General features: G+C 47.8%; 1 protein-coding gene across 1 annotated transcript; it reads left to right on the forward strand.

Moving 5' to 3' along the window:
• The first annotated feature begins 2,727 nt into the window (after nt 1–2,727).
• LOC103718467 (GPI-anchored protein LLG1-like) lies at nt 2,728–7,196 on the forward strand. Its single transcript, XM_008807307.4, has 3 exons — nt 2,728–3,115; nt 3,222–3,278; nt 6,557–7,196. The coding sequence occupies exons 1-3, from the start codon at nt 2,785–2,787 to the stop codon at nt 6,919–6,921; spliced, it is 753 nt and encodes a 250-aa protein (XP_008805529.1). The 5' UTR covers nt 2,728–2,784; the 3' UTR covers nt 6,922–7,196.
• Nucleotides 7,197–14,781: the final 7,585 nt, after the last annotated feature.

The following is a 14,781-nucleotide window of genomic DNA, read 5'->3' on the forward strand; positions in this document are numbered from 1 at the left end:
TCCTACAGCAAGAATCTTTCTTTTACTCGGTAAAACCGTCAACAACTTGATTTTTTCTTTCTTTCCAGGTTGGGCGTGTTTGCAAATAATCTTAGCCATTGGAGAGAGAATGCCTCCATGAAATAAAAGATAATAACAACTTTGAACTGACTTAGCTAATTCATGTGCATTACATGTGCTGTACAGTGCACCACCTATTGATGATGAAATTGAAATCGTCCATGATTCTCGATTGATTTTTCGGATTAGACTCCATTTGGTAAAGTTTTTGGTGGGTTAGAAAGCACTTTCTGATCCTCTAAAAGTACTTTTGGATGGTATAGTAGTGTTTGTTAAAAAAATTGGAAAGCTGTTTTAACTTTACCAAAAAACTGAAAACGTCTATTTGGGAGAAGCTCCAATATGAAGCTTTTTCGAGAAAATACTTTTAGCATGCGTTAGAAAAAATGTTTTAGATTCATAAAATTTTGTTTTTTAGACCAAAATACATCTAATAAAATTATATAATTATAGTAAGTGTCCCTTTATATCATAATGCACAAAGAAAAAAAATCTGCAGGAGCCCCAACTATTATTAATTCCTAAAAATATGATATTAATAAAATATTGATATATAATGAGAAGAATTATAATATTTTATAGCAAAATATTGTATTATACTATAAATATAATATTATATTATTTCATAATATATTGTTATGTTATATTATATAATATCAAATTATATTATATTATTATGCTATAGCATTCTTTATGGTCATTTTGTTATATCAAAAGTATTTTCTCAGTTTGTTTGCCAAATTTATATTAAAGTTTCACAATACTTTAAAAATGTAGTTACCAAATGACAAATAGTTTTTTATAAAAACTCTATTTCAAAAAACTTTATTTATAAAAGCTCTATTATTAACTATTTCATCAGTGTAGTTATCAGTTTCTCCTTGCTCTTGAATCACTGAGAAGCTTCTCATCTTCGGTGACAAGAACTGATAATGGCATGTGATGCGGGATTTGCACCCCGTCACCAGCAGAGTCCCCACCGATCCGAGCAGCGGAAGAGAAAATGTCCCTCAGAAGGTATTGTCCGCTTTGGGTCCGATTCGGGGGTCGAGCGTACCCGGAGCCCTCCTCACGGCGCCTTACGGTTTTGCCCCACAAAAGGCGCCTCCTGAGGGAAGGGTTATTGAGCCCCCCATTATATGGCACAGACCTTCCCGCTACACGGTCGATGTGGGACTAAATTCGGGGAACCCCCGTAACACAGCCCCCCCAGCGGGGAGGTCCTGTGCCCGGGTCGGCTCCTTACTGGATAGGCGGAGGGCCGAGGCCCTCCTTCTAGCGCCATCTGATGCGGGATTTGCACCCCGTCACCAGCAGAGTCCCCACCGATCCGAGCAGCGGAAGAGAAAGTGTCCCTCAGAAGGTATTGTCCGCTTTGGGTCCGATTCGGGGTTCGAGCGTACCCGGAGCCCTCCTCACGGTGCCTCACGGTTTTGCCTCACAAAAGACGCCTCCTGAGGGAAGGGTTATTGAGCCCCCCATTATATGGCACAGACCTTCCCGCTACACGGTCGATGTGGGACTAAATTCGGGGAACCCCCCGTAACACAGCCCCCCCAGCGGGGAGGTCCTGTGCCCGGGTCGGCTCCTTACTGGATAGGCGGAGGGCCGAGGCCCTTCTTCTAGCGCCATCTGATGCGGGATTTGCACCCCGTCACCAGCAGAGTCCCCACCGATCCGAGCAGCGGAAGAGAAAGTGTCCCTCAGAAGGTATTGTCCGCTTTGGGTCCGATTCGGGGGTCGAGCGTACCTGGAGCCCTCCTCACGGCGCCTCACGGTTTTGCCCCACAAAAGGCGCCTCCTGAGGAAAGGGTTATTGAGCCCCCCATTATATGGCACAGACCTTCCCGTTACACGGTCGATGTGGGACTAAATTCGGGGAACCCCCCGTAATACAGCCCCCCCAGCGGGGAGGTCCTGTGCCCGGGTCGGCTCCTTACTGGATAGGCGGAGGGCTGAGGCCCTCCTTCTAGCGTCATCTGATGCGGGATTTGCACCCCGTCACCAGCAGAGTCCCCACCGATCCAAGCAGCGGAAGAGAAAGTGTCCCTCAGAAGATATTGTTCGCTTTGGGTCCGATTCGGGGGTCGAGCGTACTCGGAGCCCTCCTCACGGCGCCTCACGGTTTTGCCCCACAAAAGGCGCCTCCTGAGAGAAGGGTTATTGAGCCCCCCATTATATGGCACAGATCTTCCCGCTACACGGTCTATATGGGACTAAATTCGGGGAACCCTCCGTAACAGCATGCAATATAACAGTGGCAAAAGTTGTTCGGTGCTCCAAGTATCCTCCCAAAGCCCTGCTAAACTAGACATGAGACTAGCGAAAATGACGGCTTCTGATACTATGCGGCAAAAAATGATGCTCTGGCCAGCGCTAGCTGAACCAAGAACCCAACAGAATTTTCTGACCAAACTCCGTTCCAGCCAGATCCAGCTAAAAATGGGCCGACCCCACAAATCCGATGGCTCGCATCATTGCACTCCAGCTGTTACTTTGACAGCTGTGGGTGGCGCAAAGAAGTGGGCTAAGAGTGGCGGCCAGGCATCATTCATCACGGTCGTTGGAATCCTCCATCTGTAGGCGTCCGATTTGCCCAACCCACGAAAATTAAAATCCAACGGTCCGTGATTGCACCGTCACCTTTTTTTTATAGCTTTAGATGACCTTCGTCCTGGAGCGAAACCGCGTCCTCTATAACTCTATTCTTTAAGGGGAACTTGGATGTCAGTAATTGGTATTAATCTCCGTTCGGTTGTTAGATCGGGCCGGTTGGAAGAGGCGAATAGGAGGCTATTTCGGCCTGACTCGGTCGCACCGGTGGGTGTTCGTGCCCTCCTCTCCTCGGCGCTTTCTTCGGCCCCGTCTTCCTCCCCGCTGCTCCTCACCCTCCCGCCCCACTTCTTCCGAGGATTCCAGAGATCGGAGGAGGCGGGGAACCCTCGAAAGATCTCATTTTTGGGGCTGGAGATGGATTTGAGTCGAAGCGTCTCCTTGCGGGCGGCTCTCTTCATGTGTTTCGTGGGATTGGCAGCTGCTTCTACCTTCATCTCAGGTATCGATCCGTTTAATTTCAAACTTCTCAGGTTTTTCTTCTTTTTCTTTCTTTCTTTTTTAGGTTTGTGGGCTGATTTTTTGCTTAATTTTTGTTGCTGTGATAGATGATGTGTTCCAATGTCATGGACCTACGGGTCGGAGTTTGCTGCAGACGAAAAAGAGTAAGATCTTGTCCCAGTAGTCAGTCTATGATCTGATTCAAGATTTTGTTTTTTACTTATATTTTGCTGATTTTATGGGATAAAGATTTGAACTTGGGCTGGAATCACCTGATTTGAACTCAGAATCTTGCTTTAAACTTTAAAGGGATGCTTTTTTTTTGTTTGTTTTTTGATAAAAGAACTTTTCTTGTTTGTCCTTGTATCTACGAGGTAGTCTAAGCTGGCTTTTGGATAAATATTAGGGTGAACTGAGAAAATTGGAGGAAAGAAAGGTGCAATTTCTTATGCTAGTGGAGTTTTAATGTCTAAATTAGTATTATCTACCATTCAGTGGCAGAATTGAATTCAAGAGATCGGAGGATCTTAGCTGCAAGCTAAACATGATGTGGAGAACTAACTAACTACAAAAGGCATTTGGAGCATTTGATTTCATGTGAGACAATGGGTTCATGGTTTCATAACATGATTAAAAGACATAGTTTACCAGTGACTGCATGTCACTCCCAGTTTCAGATGACACATGAAATAGATATGAAGGAGAGAGTGGATCCACAATTCAAAGTGGGGGTTTAACATCATAAGCTAGCAGTCTATGTATGTCGCACATAGTTCAAAGTGGCATAGGAAGTGCCTACAAGGGAAGGAGTAGTGAGTGCATGGTTTGCGACTTGTTTTGCAATTTTTGTTTCTTAAGTTATAGCAGGTAATTAGTACCTGGAATAGTTTGCTGGATCGCCAAGGTTCGAGATTGAGTATCACGATGATTCCTTTTGAACCTTGGACTTAATTCAGCATATTGCCTGATTGACTGGTGAGCAGTGAGAGATGGCAGATTCTTGAGATACCATGCCAAAAGCCACTGGAAGTGGCTTATTTTTGGGTTTTGCCGAATCAACCACAACACCCCCCCTCCCCCCAAAACAAAACCGCTTCATCTTTTACTGAACATGGTTGATTGGATACATCGACATTGTGAGATCAGAATATGTATGGTCCCCAGCAACCGGTTAATATATGATGAAATCTAATTATCCAGCTGGCTTTATCTTGTCCATGGATACATGTGCTTTGATTTTCACATATGCATCTTGTACTGGTACCAACATGGTGTGAGTGTCCAATCTCTCAATTTTGAGATATATGAAAGGGCAGCATAATGTACGAGAGTCTAGCCATTGTGAGGTATGGGATGGGTCAGATGTATGTAGCATTATCCCTGCATGCCGAAAGGCTATTTTTGTGTTTTTGAACCCATGACACTCAGTTCACAATGGATTGTGAGAATGGATTTTATATTAAGCACTTCTTAACAGTGAAATAGAGGGCACCTTTCTTTTTTTTTTTTGGGGGGGGGGGGGGGTTGGTGGTGTACTTATCAACCCGACGATGTTTATATGCTTATAAGCATCATGATTAATTACTAAAGCACTGTCAACCACTGTTTACCAATATCGTTGCGACTGGTTCATTTAATAGCCAAAACTTGACAATTCAAGAGTTGTTTGAAAAAACTTAGCCCTTCTCTTGTGAGTGCACTCCAAATGAATCATTTTGGTCCCAAATAGTTTTCCTATGCTTATGCATCAATAATTATGTAAGAAAGTATATGTAACAACAGATATTTGTAGTAGAAATGCGCTCAGCTAATATTTTGTTTCATGAGGATAACTAAATGTGCTGGTGAGTCTCACCATTTTCAGGCATGATTCTGCAATTTGAGTGACATCAGAGAGTACACTGTGCGGTTATGCAACGGTACTGGGATAATGCAAGCAAATAAGTTCTTTAAACGAAAGCATATATTAAGCTATGTCACTCTTGCAGAAATATGACTGCCTCAAATACAAATTTTGATACAGCTGCAAATCCAGAAAGCTATATGACAATAGCAAAATAGATAGCATTCTTCACAATTTATAAGGCCCTGTTTGGGGGAGCTTTTGGAGGGCCAAAAAGCACTTTCTGGCCCTCCAAAAGTACTTCTAGATAAAAAATGGTGTTTGGTAAAATTTTCGTAAAGCTGTTTCAGCTTTTGCGGAAAGCTGAAAACAGCTTTTGGGGAGAAGCTTTAATTTGGAGCTTTTCGAAAACGCTGTTTTCAGCTTTGTCGGAAAGCTGTTTTTTGGACCAAAATATCTCCATTTAAATCACACTTTTTTCTCCAAAACTCTCATCCCGCCTCTTCCTCTCTCACCCATCCTTTCCCTCTCCCTCTCTATCTTCTTCTTCCTCTCAATGCCGCCGCCTTCGTTCCTTCTTCTTCTTCTTTTTTTTTCTTTTTTTTTTGTTTTGGGAGCTCGTGGCTGCCCACGGTGGCAGCCACCATGCCGGCCACCATCCATGGCCGGCGACCCCTCTATATTTCAATAAAATAAAATAATAAATAAATAAAATAAATAAAATAAATAAAATAAATAAAAAGGAAAATAATGATTGAGTGGCAAATAATCTGATCTAAATAAATAAATAAAAATAAATATTAGTAATTATTTAACCAATTTTATCACCTAGCTAGAAAATTTGTTAGAGAGATAAATGGTTATTAGAAGGATGAAAAATTAATTTACACCAATAATTATAATATTTTATATATTTATTATTGTATTATACTATAAATATAATTTTATATTACATTATATCATAATACATTGATATGTTATGTTAAATAATTTAATATTATATTAAATTATTATTCTATAATACATAATGTTATAGTACTATATTATAATAATATTATATTACATTACATTAATATTATACTATATCATATATTTATGTATTAATATATATTATATTTTATTATGCTCTGTTGTATAATACTGGTAATGTCCTTTGTGGTCATTTTGTCATATAAAAGTACTTTCTCAGTTTGTTTACCAAATACATGTTAAAGTGCCACAGCACTTTAGAAGTGTAGTTACTAAACAGCAAATAGCTTTTTATAAACGCTCTGCTTTAGACAGCTCTACTTCCAAAAGCTCTATTACTAACAGCTCCCCCAAACAGGGCCTAAGTATAATTTTGCAGAACTACTGTCACAGAGCCTATTAGAAGAACATTTCTAATCCTGTTAGAAAATCGTTGTCTGATGATGATAATGGTTGCAATTCCCAAGTTGCTATAATTATCACCAAAAATACTGATGAACATTACAAAGGGAAGATCTTTAATCTCTATCCTAAAAAGTCAGCTGCAAATGTGGAATCTCATTCTGTCATGCATCATTTAGCTTTATTACTAATGGTAAATCTAATTGATCTCTTTGGCATCCCTGTCAGGTTGCCCTGTGAACTTCGAGTTCCTGAATTACACAATTATCACGAGCAAGTGCAAGGGGCCCCAGTATTCTGCTAAGCTCTGCTGTGGTGCTTTCAAAGAATTTGCATGCCCTTATGCTGAAGAATTGAATGATAGCACCAACGATTGCGCATCAACCATGTTCAGTTACATTAATCTCTATGGCAAATACCCGCCAGGCCTGTTTGCCAGTGAGTGCCGTGAAGGCAAAGAAGGGCTTGCCTGCCCTTCTGGCTCTTCAAAGTCACAGGATGAAAACGTTGCAAATGCTGGCCATGTAAATCGGAGCCTCACCTTTCTTATTGTGTTGGTGTCTGGAATGGTTCTAGCGCTTGTGCTCTCTTGAAGTCGGGAGCTGTATATGTCTCTGGAAGCTGCATTGTTGCAGTCTGTTTGAATGGATGTTCTGTTTTCGGAGTTCAGGCCAATTAATTTCGTAGTGATGTTAAGGGCATTGGGTTCCTGGACATATGTATTATTTTTCTTACACTAACACTTGTAAGTCTGTTGGTGTGTTCCTTTTGTTGCTGGCAGTACAAAATGTAATTCTAAGTTATATGTATGGAACCAAAGACAATATATTGCTCCCAACTTTTGAATATGGTATTGGTGTTTTTCTTTTGGCTGTTGTATTCAGAGAATCAATTAATCTGCTCCATCTTCTCAGCATTTCAGTCACCTTAAAATTGCAATCTGGCTGGTATGTGGTGGTTCCCTTTGGGGAAAAGAGAGTTTGGAACACTGTATTTCAAGTAATTATTAGGGGTGTAAATGGGTCGGGTCGGACCGGATCCTGAGTAATTCGATTTTTTGTTCGGGTTCTAAATTTGGACTCAGACTCGATCCGATAGAAAAACAGGTCGGGTCAGGTCCATGGTAGACCCAACGGGCCATTCGGGTTGGATTGGGTCTCTCGTCTTAGTCCTTTTTCTTGCCATCCTCTCCAAAGCCCGGTCTGGCCGCCGCCGCCTTTGGGGCTGGAGTCGAGAAGGGGGCTGGAGTCATCGGGGTTGAGGATGTTGTATTTGCCGACAGCTGTGGCGTGGAGCTTGATGTACTCGGAGATGCACTTGGGTTTGCCCGATTGGAGGTCGAAGCGGAGGGATCGGGTGGGTGAGGCGAAAAGAGAGGTCACTGCTAGAGCCAGCGCCAAGCGGAGACCCGCTGATCCTCCTCCTCTAATTTCTGGCCCTATCTTGTTCTGATTCACAGAAGGACAAAAAGAAAAAGATTGGACGCTTTTCTTTCTTTTATTTTCTCCTCCTCCACTCCTGTGGTTGGATGAGATTGGGAGGTGGTGGGTATGGGGCCGAGGAGATCGGAGAGGAGATGCGAAAATTGATTGAAGACTGTGACGCCGCTGGGAATGTGAGCTCCAGATGCTGGCGGAAAAGAAATACGCTGCTGGCTCTTGCGACACGAACCCATACATGGTGGGCTGGGTCAGCTAGCTAGCCGCTAGCTATCTTTCAGAGGTACGGCTTTATGTCTCTCTCTACCCATAGCCATAAATACTTCGGCTGATCTACCTCATGAAGTAAAATAGGCATTTAATGTAATATTATGTGGCCGGTTGATCTACCTCACAAGTCAAAGGGCATTTAACGTAACATTACGTATGAGAAACCAGCGAATTTTTGGCCAATTTATTTATTATTTATAGTAATATTTTAATATTTTATATATGGGTCGCTCGGGTCGGGTCGGGTCTGAATTCAGTAAATCCAGACCCAACCCGAAAATAGAACGAGTCCAAATTTTAGGACCCAACCCTGTCATGCAAGTCCTCCAATTCGAGTCCGAGTTGGGTGGACGGGTCGGACCATGGGTCAACCCAAACCATTTGCGGCCTTTGTAATTATATTGTTTATCTTTCTGCCATGTATGTGGTCTGGTATCTCGCATGGCTTTAGTCGTGTAGCCTTGCATGGACATGTGCAGGTGATTGCTGTTGAGGGAAATACAAGTCCCCCCAAAACACGTGATTGGAAGCACCCGATCTCGGACGACCGACCTGGCGCCCGACCTCGGACGACCGACCTGGCACCCGACCTCGGACGCCCAACCTGACGCCCGACCAGGCATCCAACCTAGGAGCTCTCGACCTCAAAACGCCCGACCTAGAAAGCACCTGATCTCGGAAGGCATCCGATCCTGGAAGTCGGACCTCGCCGACTGCCCGTTGCGGTCACATCCTCCTATGGCCCGATTTGGGACCACGCCTTGAGCAGCTTACTCAATAATTAATGCACATGGTCTCTGCAGACCTTCGGCTTACTCAACAATTAATGCGCATGGCTCCTGCTGTCTATGGATCTTCAGTCCTCCATGCAAGTCAGCTCGGCTGCGTCCAGTCAGCCATGACAACTCCCTGATTCCGACCTCATCCCCTACGGCGAGGCATTAATTCACATGATCGTGCACCAATTCATGCGACATGCTCAGTCGTACGGCAACCTGGTCCCGTCGCATCACAGGTAACCCAGCGCCCCTCTATAACAGGAGAACCCCTCTACCTTGAAGGGGGCTGGAGACAAAAAACTTTGGACACATTTTTCTTCGATATATCTTTTCCCCCTCTGACTTAGGCATCGGAGGGCCAGAACTCGCCGCCTTCGGCTGACCCGGTTCCCCAAGTTCAGCCAGAACAGTTCAACATCCTGGTGCAGCAGGTCCAGGCTTTGGCCGCAGCCGTCCCAGGCCTGCAATAGGGGGAGCCCTGAGGAGCCGTGGAGATTCTGGCCCTGGGGCACCGGCCCGTTTGGAGGGTGCACTGGCTGAACCTGGGCCTGCGGAGGCGGTCCAGGACGATGCCGTCATCAAGGCTCGGCCCGGACGTCTTCCTGGAGAGAAATGCCAGGGAGGAGCATAGACCGAATGCTGCAGCCTTCGGAAGCTGAGTCGGCTCCAGACCGCCACGAGCCGGAGCAGACTACTGTGATAATCCCCCAGGCTGGGGAGCTCGACAGGAAGGTCGAGAACTTGGAGCGCCAGATTGAGGCGCTTCATAGTAGGAAGGCGAGGCGCGAGGGTGACTTTGAGTTTACCACCAAGTCCCCCTTCTCCTTCCAGATCGAGGGCGAGCCGGTCCCACCGAGGTTCAAAATGCCCCAAGTGGAGCCCTACAACGGAACTGCCGACCCCCTCAACCACTTGGAGAGCTACCGAGCCCTCATGGCATTGCAAGGGTCCTCGGAGGCTGTGCTCTGCAAGGCCTTCCCAGCTACCCTTCGGGGAACCGCTTGGCTTTGATTCTCTGGACTGAAGCCGAGCTCGGTATCTTCTTTCGAGCAGCTCGGCCAGCAGTTCGCCACCAACTTCGCTGCCAGCCGACGCCAGCGGCGGACATCGGATTCCCTTCTGGATGTCAAACAAAAGGAGGGGGAATCCTTCAGAGAATATCTTGACCGCTTCACCGCTGCGACCTGGTAGGCCCGTGAGCTCGACCAGTCGATTGCCATGTCGGCGCTAAAGACTGGAGCCCGCTCCTACATATTCCTCTTTTCCATTGAGAAGAGTTTTCCCGCAGATTTCACCGAAATGCTAGCCCGAGCTCGGAAGTACGCGAAGGCCGAGGAGGCCGTTGCCTCTAGAAAAGGCGCGACCGAGCAGGCCTCGAAAAAGCAGAGGAACCGCAACAAAGAGCGCGGTTGCTTGAGAAGTCGGTCTCTACGTCGAGACAAAAACCTACCTCAGCTGAGGAGCCCGCCCCAACCACAAGGACGGCATCGACCAAGGTCCCCGCCTCGACCGAGATCTCCACCGCGGCCACGAATGTCATCGGGGAGGTACGAGAGTTACACCCCGCTGAATGCCCCTCGGGCAGAGGTCCTTATGGAGATAGAAGGCTGGGATTACTTCCAGCCTCCTCTCCCAATGCGGGACACCGGAGCTCGGTGCAACCCAAGGAAGTATTGTCGCTTCCACCGGGACCATGGCCATGACACGGAGGATTGCTTCCAACCCCAGGATAAGATCGAGGCACTCATCCGCCGCGGAGTACTAAACCGGTTTGTACGGAACCGGCGCGAGGAAAGAAGGCCCGCAGAGAATGCTGCACCATCTGAAAATCCAAATGACAACAGGCCTATTGCCGGCACCATCAACGTCATTGGAGGAGGAAGCTCGGCTGAAGAGCCAACTGAAGAAGGAGTTCCCCCAAAGCGCCCGCGCACTTCTAAAGCCATCTCCTTCTCGGACAAGGACTTGGAAGGAGTTGAAACTCCTCATGATGACGCTGTGGTCATCTCTATGATTGTGAGTAGATTTGATGTAAAGCGCGTCTTGATTGATAATGGAAGCTCGGCAAATATTTTATACTACCATGCCTATCGAAAAATGGGGTTGACGGAAAACCACCTTCGGAGAATGAATGCTCCACTTGTCGGATTCACCGGGGACTCGGTCCCGATCGAGGGCGAGGTCAACCTTCTTGTCACGGTCGGGCTCGCCCCTCGAGAAAGCACTATGAGGACGAACTTCCTTGTGGTCCGCCTGCCTTCGGTCTACAACACCATTCTGGGAAGATCGTGACTTAATGCCCTTCGGGCTGTGGTCTTAACCTACCACTTGCTTGTGTGGTTCCCCACTGATCAGAGGATAGGCGAAGCTCGTGGAGACCAGACGGTGGCCAAGCGGTGCTACATGGCGACCTACAAAGCAAAACCACCGATTGAAGCATCAAACCCACAGGAGCTACCGGCCGAGGCGCCGACTCAAGCAACGGATCGCATGCTGCCCATTGAAACCTTAGACGCGCGGAACGACCTCTGGAAGAAGCGGGTAGAGCCTGGTGAGCTCCTTACCTAAATCCCTTTACAGGAAAATTGCCCTGAGCTAACCGTGCAGGTCGGCTCCGGCTTGAGCTTCGACGAAAGGGAGCGCTTGATCGAATTCCTCCGGGCCAACATGGATGTCTTCGCTTGGTCGCCCGCTGACATGTCGGGAATCGACCCCGAGGTCACGGTTCACCGACTCCAGGTGAAACCGACCTACAGACCCGTGAGGCAAAAGAAGCGGGGCTCCGCCCTGGAACGACAGCGGGTGGCGACCGAGGAGGTAGACAGGCTCCTCGAGGCCGGCTTCATCCGGGAGGTCTCCCATCTAGACTGGCTCGCCAACGTGGTCCTCGTGAAGAAAGCCAACGAGAAGTGGCGTATGTGCGTGGATTACACCGACCTGAACAAAGCCTGCCCGAAGGATAGTTTCCCCCTTTCCAGCATCGACCAGCTCGTCGACTCTACTTCGGAACGTCAGCTGTTGACCTTCATGGACGCCTTCTCGGGATACAATCAAATCCGAATGGCGCCAGAAGATGAGGAGAAGACAGCTTTAATCACCGACAAGGGCACTTATTGTTATAAGGTGATGCCGTTCGGATTGAAGAATGCAGGAGCTACATACCAAAGACTGGTCAGCCAAATCTTCAAAGATCAAATAGGCCGAAACATGGAGGTCTACGTGGATGACATGCTGGTGAAAAGCCGAACAGCAGAATACCATGTGGCTGACCTCAGTGAAACATTCTCCAAGCTCAGGAAGTACCAAATGAAGCTCAATCCTGCAAAGTGCGCGTTCGGAGTCACCTCAGGCAAATTCCTGGGCTTCGTAGTAACCCAACGTGGAGTCGAAGCTAATCCCGAGAAGATCCGAGCACTGCAAGAGATGGTACCTCCAAAGACGGTCAAGGAAGTGCAGAGGCTTACCGGGCGGCTCGCGGCTTTGGGGAGGTTTGTCTCCAGGTCGGCCGAGCGCTGCCTCCCATTCTTCAAACTCCTCAAATGACCAAAGGACTTCCTATGGTCGGAGGAATGCCAGCGAGCCTTTGAAGAGCTTAGGTGCCTTCTTGCCTCCCCTCCGCTACTCACCAAGCCTCAGCAAGGCGAAGTTCTTTATTTGTACCTGGTCGTCTCCCCAGTTGCAGTAAGCTCAGTCCTGGTCCGGGAAGAGGACAAGCTCTAGAGACCTATCTACTATACCAGCCGGGTCCTCAGGGATGCTGAGACCCGATATTCTAAATTGGAGAAAACAATCTTCGCCCTGATCACTTTAGCTCGGACTCCAGCTCTACTTTCAGGCCCACACTGTGGCCGTACTGACTGACTAGCCTATGAAGCAAATCTTGCGGAGGTCGGAATGCGCCGGGAGGATTGCCAAATGGGCAGTCGAGCTCGGGAAGTTTGACCTCGAATACCGTCCAAGGCCGGCAATCAAAGCCCAGGCGCTCGCCGATTTCATCGTGGAGTGTACTTTGCCGGACGACCCCGAGCTCCCACTTATGCCAACAAAGGAGACCCCGAGGCAGCCATGGGTCCTATATGTGGACGGCTCCTCGACCTCGGGGGGTCGCGAAGCCGGTCTTATCCTTACAAGCTCAGATGGGGTGGTGGCAGAGCAGGCCCTGCGCCTCAAGTTTCCGGCTTCGAACAATAAGGTGGAGTCTGAGGCGCTCATTGCCGGGCTCAAATTGGCGAAATAACTAAAAGTCGGGAACCTGAAGGTCTTCAGTGACTCCCAACTGATCGTGAGCCAGGTTTTGGAAGATTTTGAAGCAAAGGAGCCGTCAATGCAGAAATATCTCTAAAAGGTGCGAGAACTCACATCCGCCCTAGGCTCCTTCAACATTCACCATATCCCCAGAACGGAAAACCTCAGGGCTGATCAACTGTCGAAGATGGCGACCTCCCGCATGAGCGAGCTCCCCAAGGCGACGACGCTTGAATATCTCCAAACACCCAGCACAGAAGAGCCTGAGCCGACCATGTGCATCGACACCGAGCCGAGTTGGATGGACGAGCTCGTCAATTATCTACAAAGTGAAGTCCTCCCCAATGATGAGCTTGAGGCTCGCCGAATCAGGCGTCTAGCCTCCCGATTCATATTGTATGAAGGCAAGCTCTACCGAAAATCCTTCACCTCTCCTCTCCTCAGATGCCTCCACCCGTCGGAAGCGGACTATGCTATGCGAGAGGTCCATGAAGGGATATGTGGGAACCATCTGGGAGGCCGAGCACTGGCTCATAAAATCTTGCGCCAAGGATACTTTTGACCCACACTCCAAAAGGACACAATGGACTTTATCCGAAGGTGCGACCGATGCCACCGGAATGCTAATATCCAGCGCCGACCTTCAGCCCCGCTAACTTCGATCAGTGCCCCCTGGCCATTCGCCCAGTGGGGAATCGACATCCTGGGGCCATTTTCCCTGGCAACCGGGTAGAGAAAATTTCTGATTGTCTCCATCGACTACTTTACTAAGTGGGTCGAAGCTGAACCAGTAACCCAAATCACCGAGCAGAAAATGCGGAACTTTGTGTGGAAGTCGATCATCTGTAGATTTGGACTCCCTCGCATCCTCATATCCGACAATGGCCGCCAATTCGACAACATTCGTTTTAGAGAATTTTGCTCCGAACTCGGCATCGACCACCGCTTCACCTCGGTCGTCCATCCCCAAACAAATGGAGAAACCGAGGTAACAAATCGCACCATTTTGCAGGGGCTCAAGGCCAGGCTCGATCGGTCCAAAGGATAGTGGGTCGAGGACTTGTACAACGTTCTCTGGGCCTACCGGACTACGTTCTGACTATCCACAGGCGAAACCCCTTTCAACCTGGCATACGGGACGGAGGCTGTTATCCCATTGGAAATCGGTCTTCCCTCCCCGAGAGTGGAGCATTATGACGCCGACTCCAACTTTTCTCGGCTCAGGAATAACTTGAACCTCGTCGAAGAGATAAGGGAAGCCGTCCGAGTCCGCATGACGAGATACCAGTAGAAAATGGCCCAGTACTACAACTCCAAAGTCAAGCCCAAGCTTTTCAAAGTGGGAGATCTCGTCCTCAGAAGAGCTGAAGCCTCTCAGCCAACTGAGCAAAGGAAGCTAGCCCCAAACTGGGAAGGATCTTACCGGGTCGCGCGAGTCTAGCGGCCCGGAGCGTACAAATTGGAGTCTCTTGAGAGAACTTTTATCCCTCGAAGCTGGAACTCCGAGAATCTTCGGATGTACTACCAATAAACCCCTCGGGGGTCGTCGATAAATGGGAATACAACTCTTACCCTCCACTTATGATAATTCGCTTATGGTTCTCCATTAATTATTTCATACTCTTCCTGATAACGGGATGTCCATGAATCTCAGGAAACCCGACCAAGCTCGGATGCCCGACCAAGCTCGAATGCCCCAGCAGAGCCTGGAACGCCCCGC

Source organism: Phoenix dactylifera, chromosome 1, assembly GCF_009389715.1.
Source record: "Phoenix dactylifera cultivar Barhee BC4 chromosome 1, palm_55x_up_171113_PBpolish2nd_filt_p, whole genome shotgun sequence".
Lineage (NCBI taxonomy): Eukaryota > Viridiplantae > Streptophyta > Magnoliopsida > Arecales > Arecaceae > Phoenix > Phoenix dactylifera.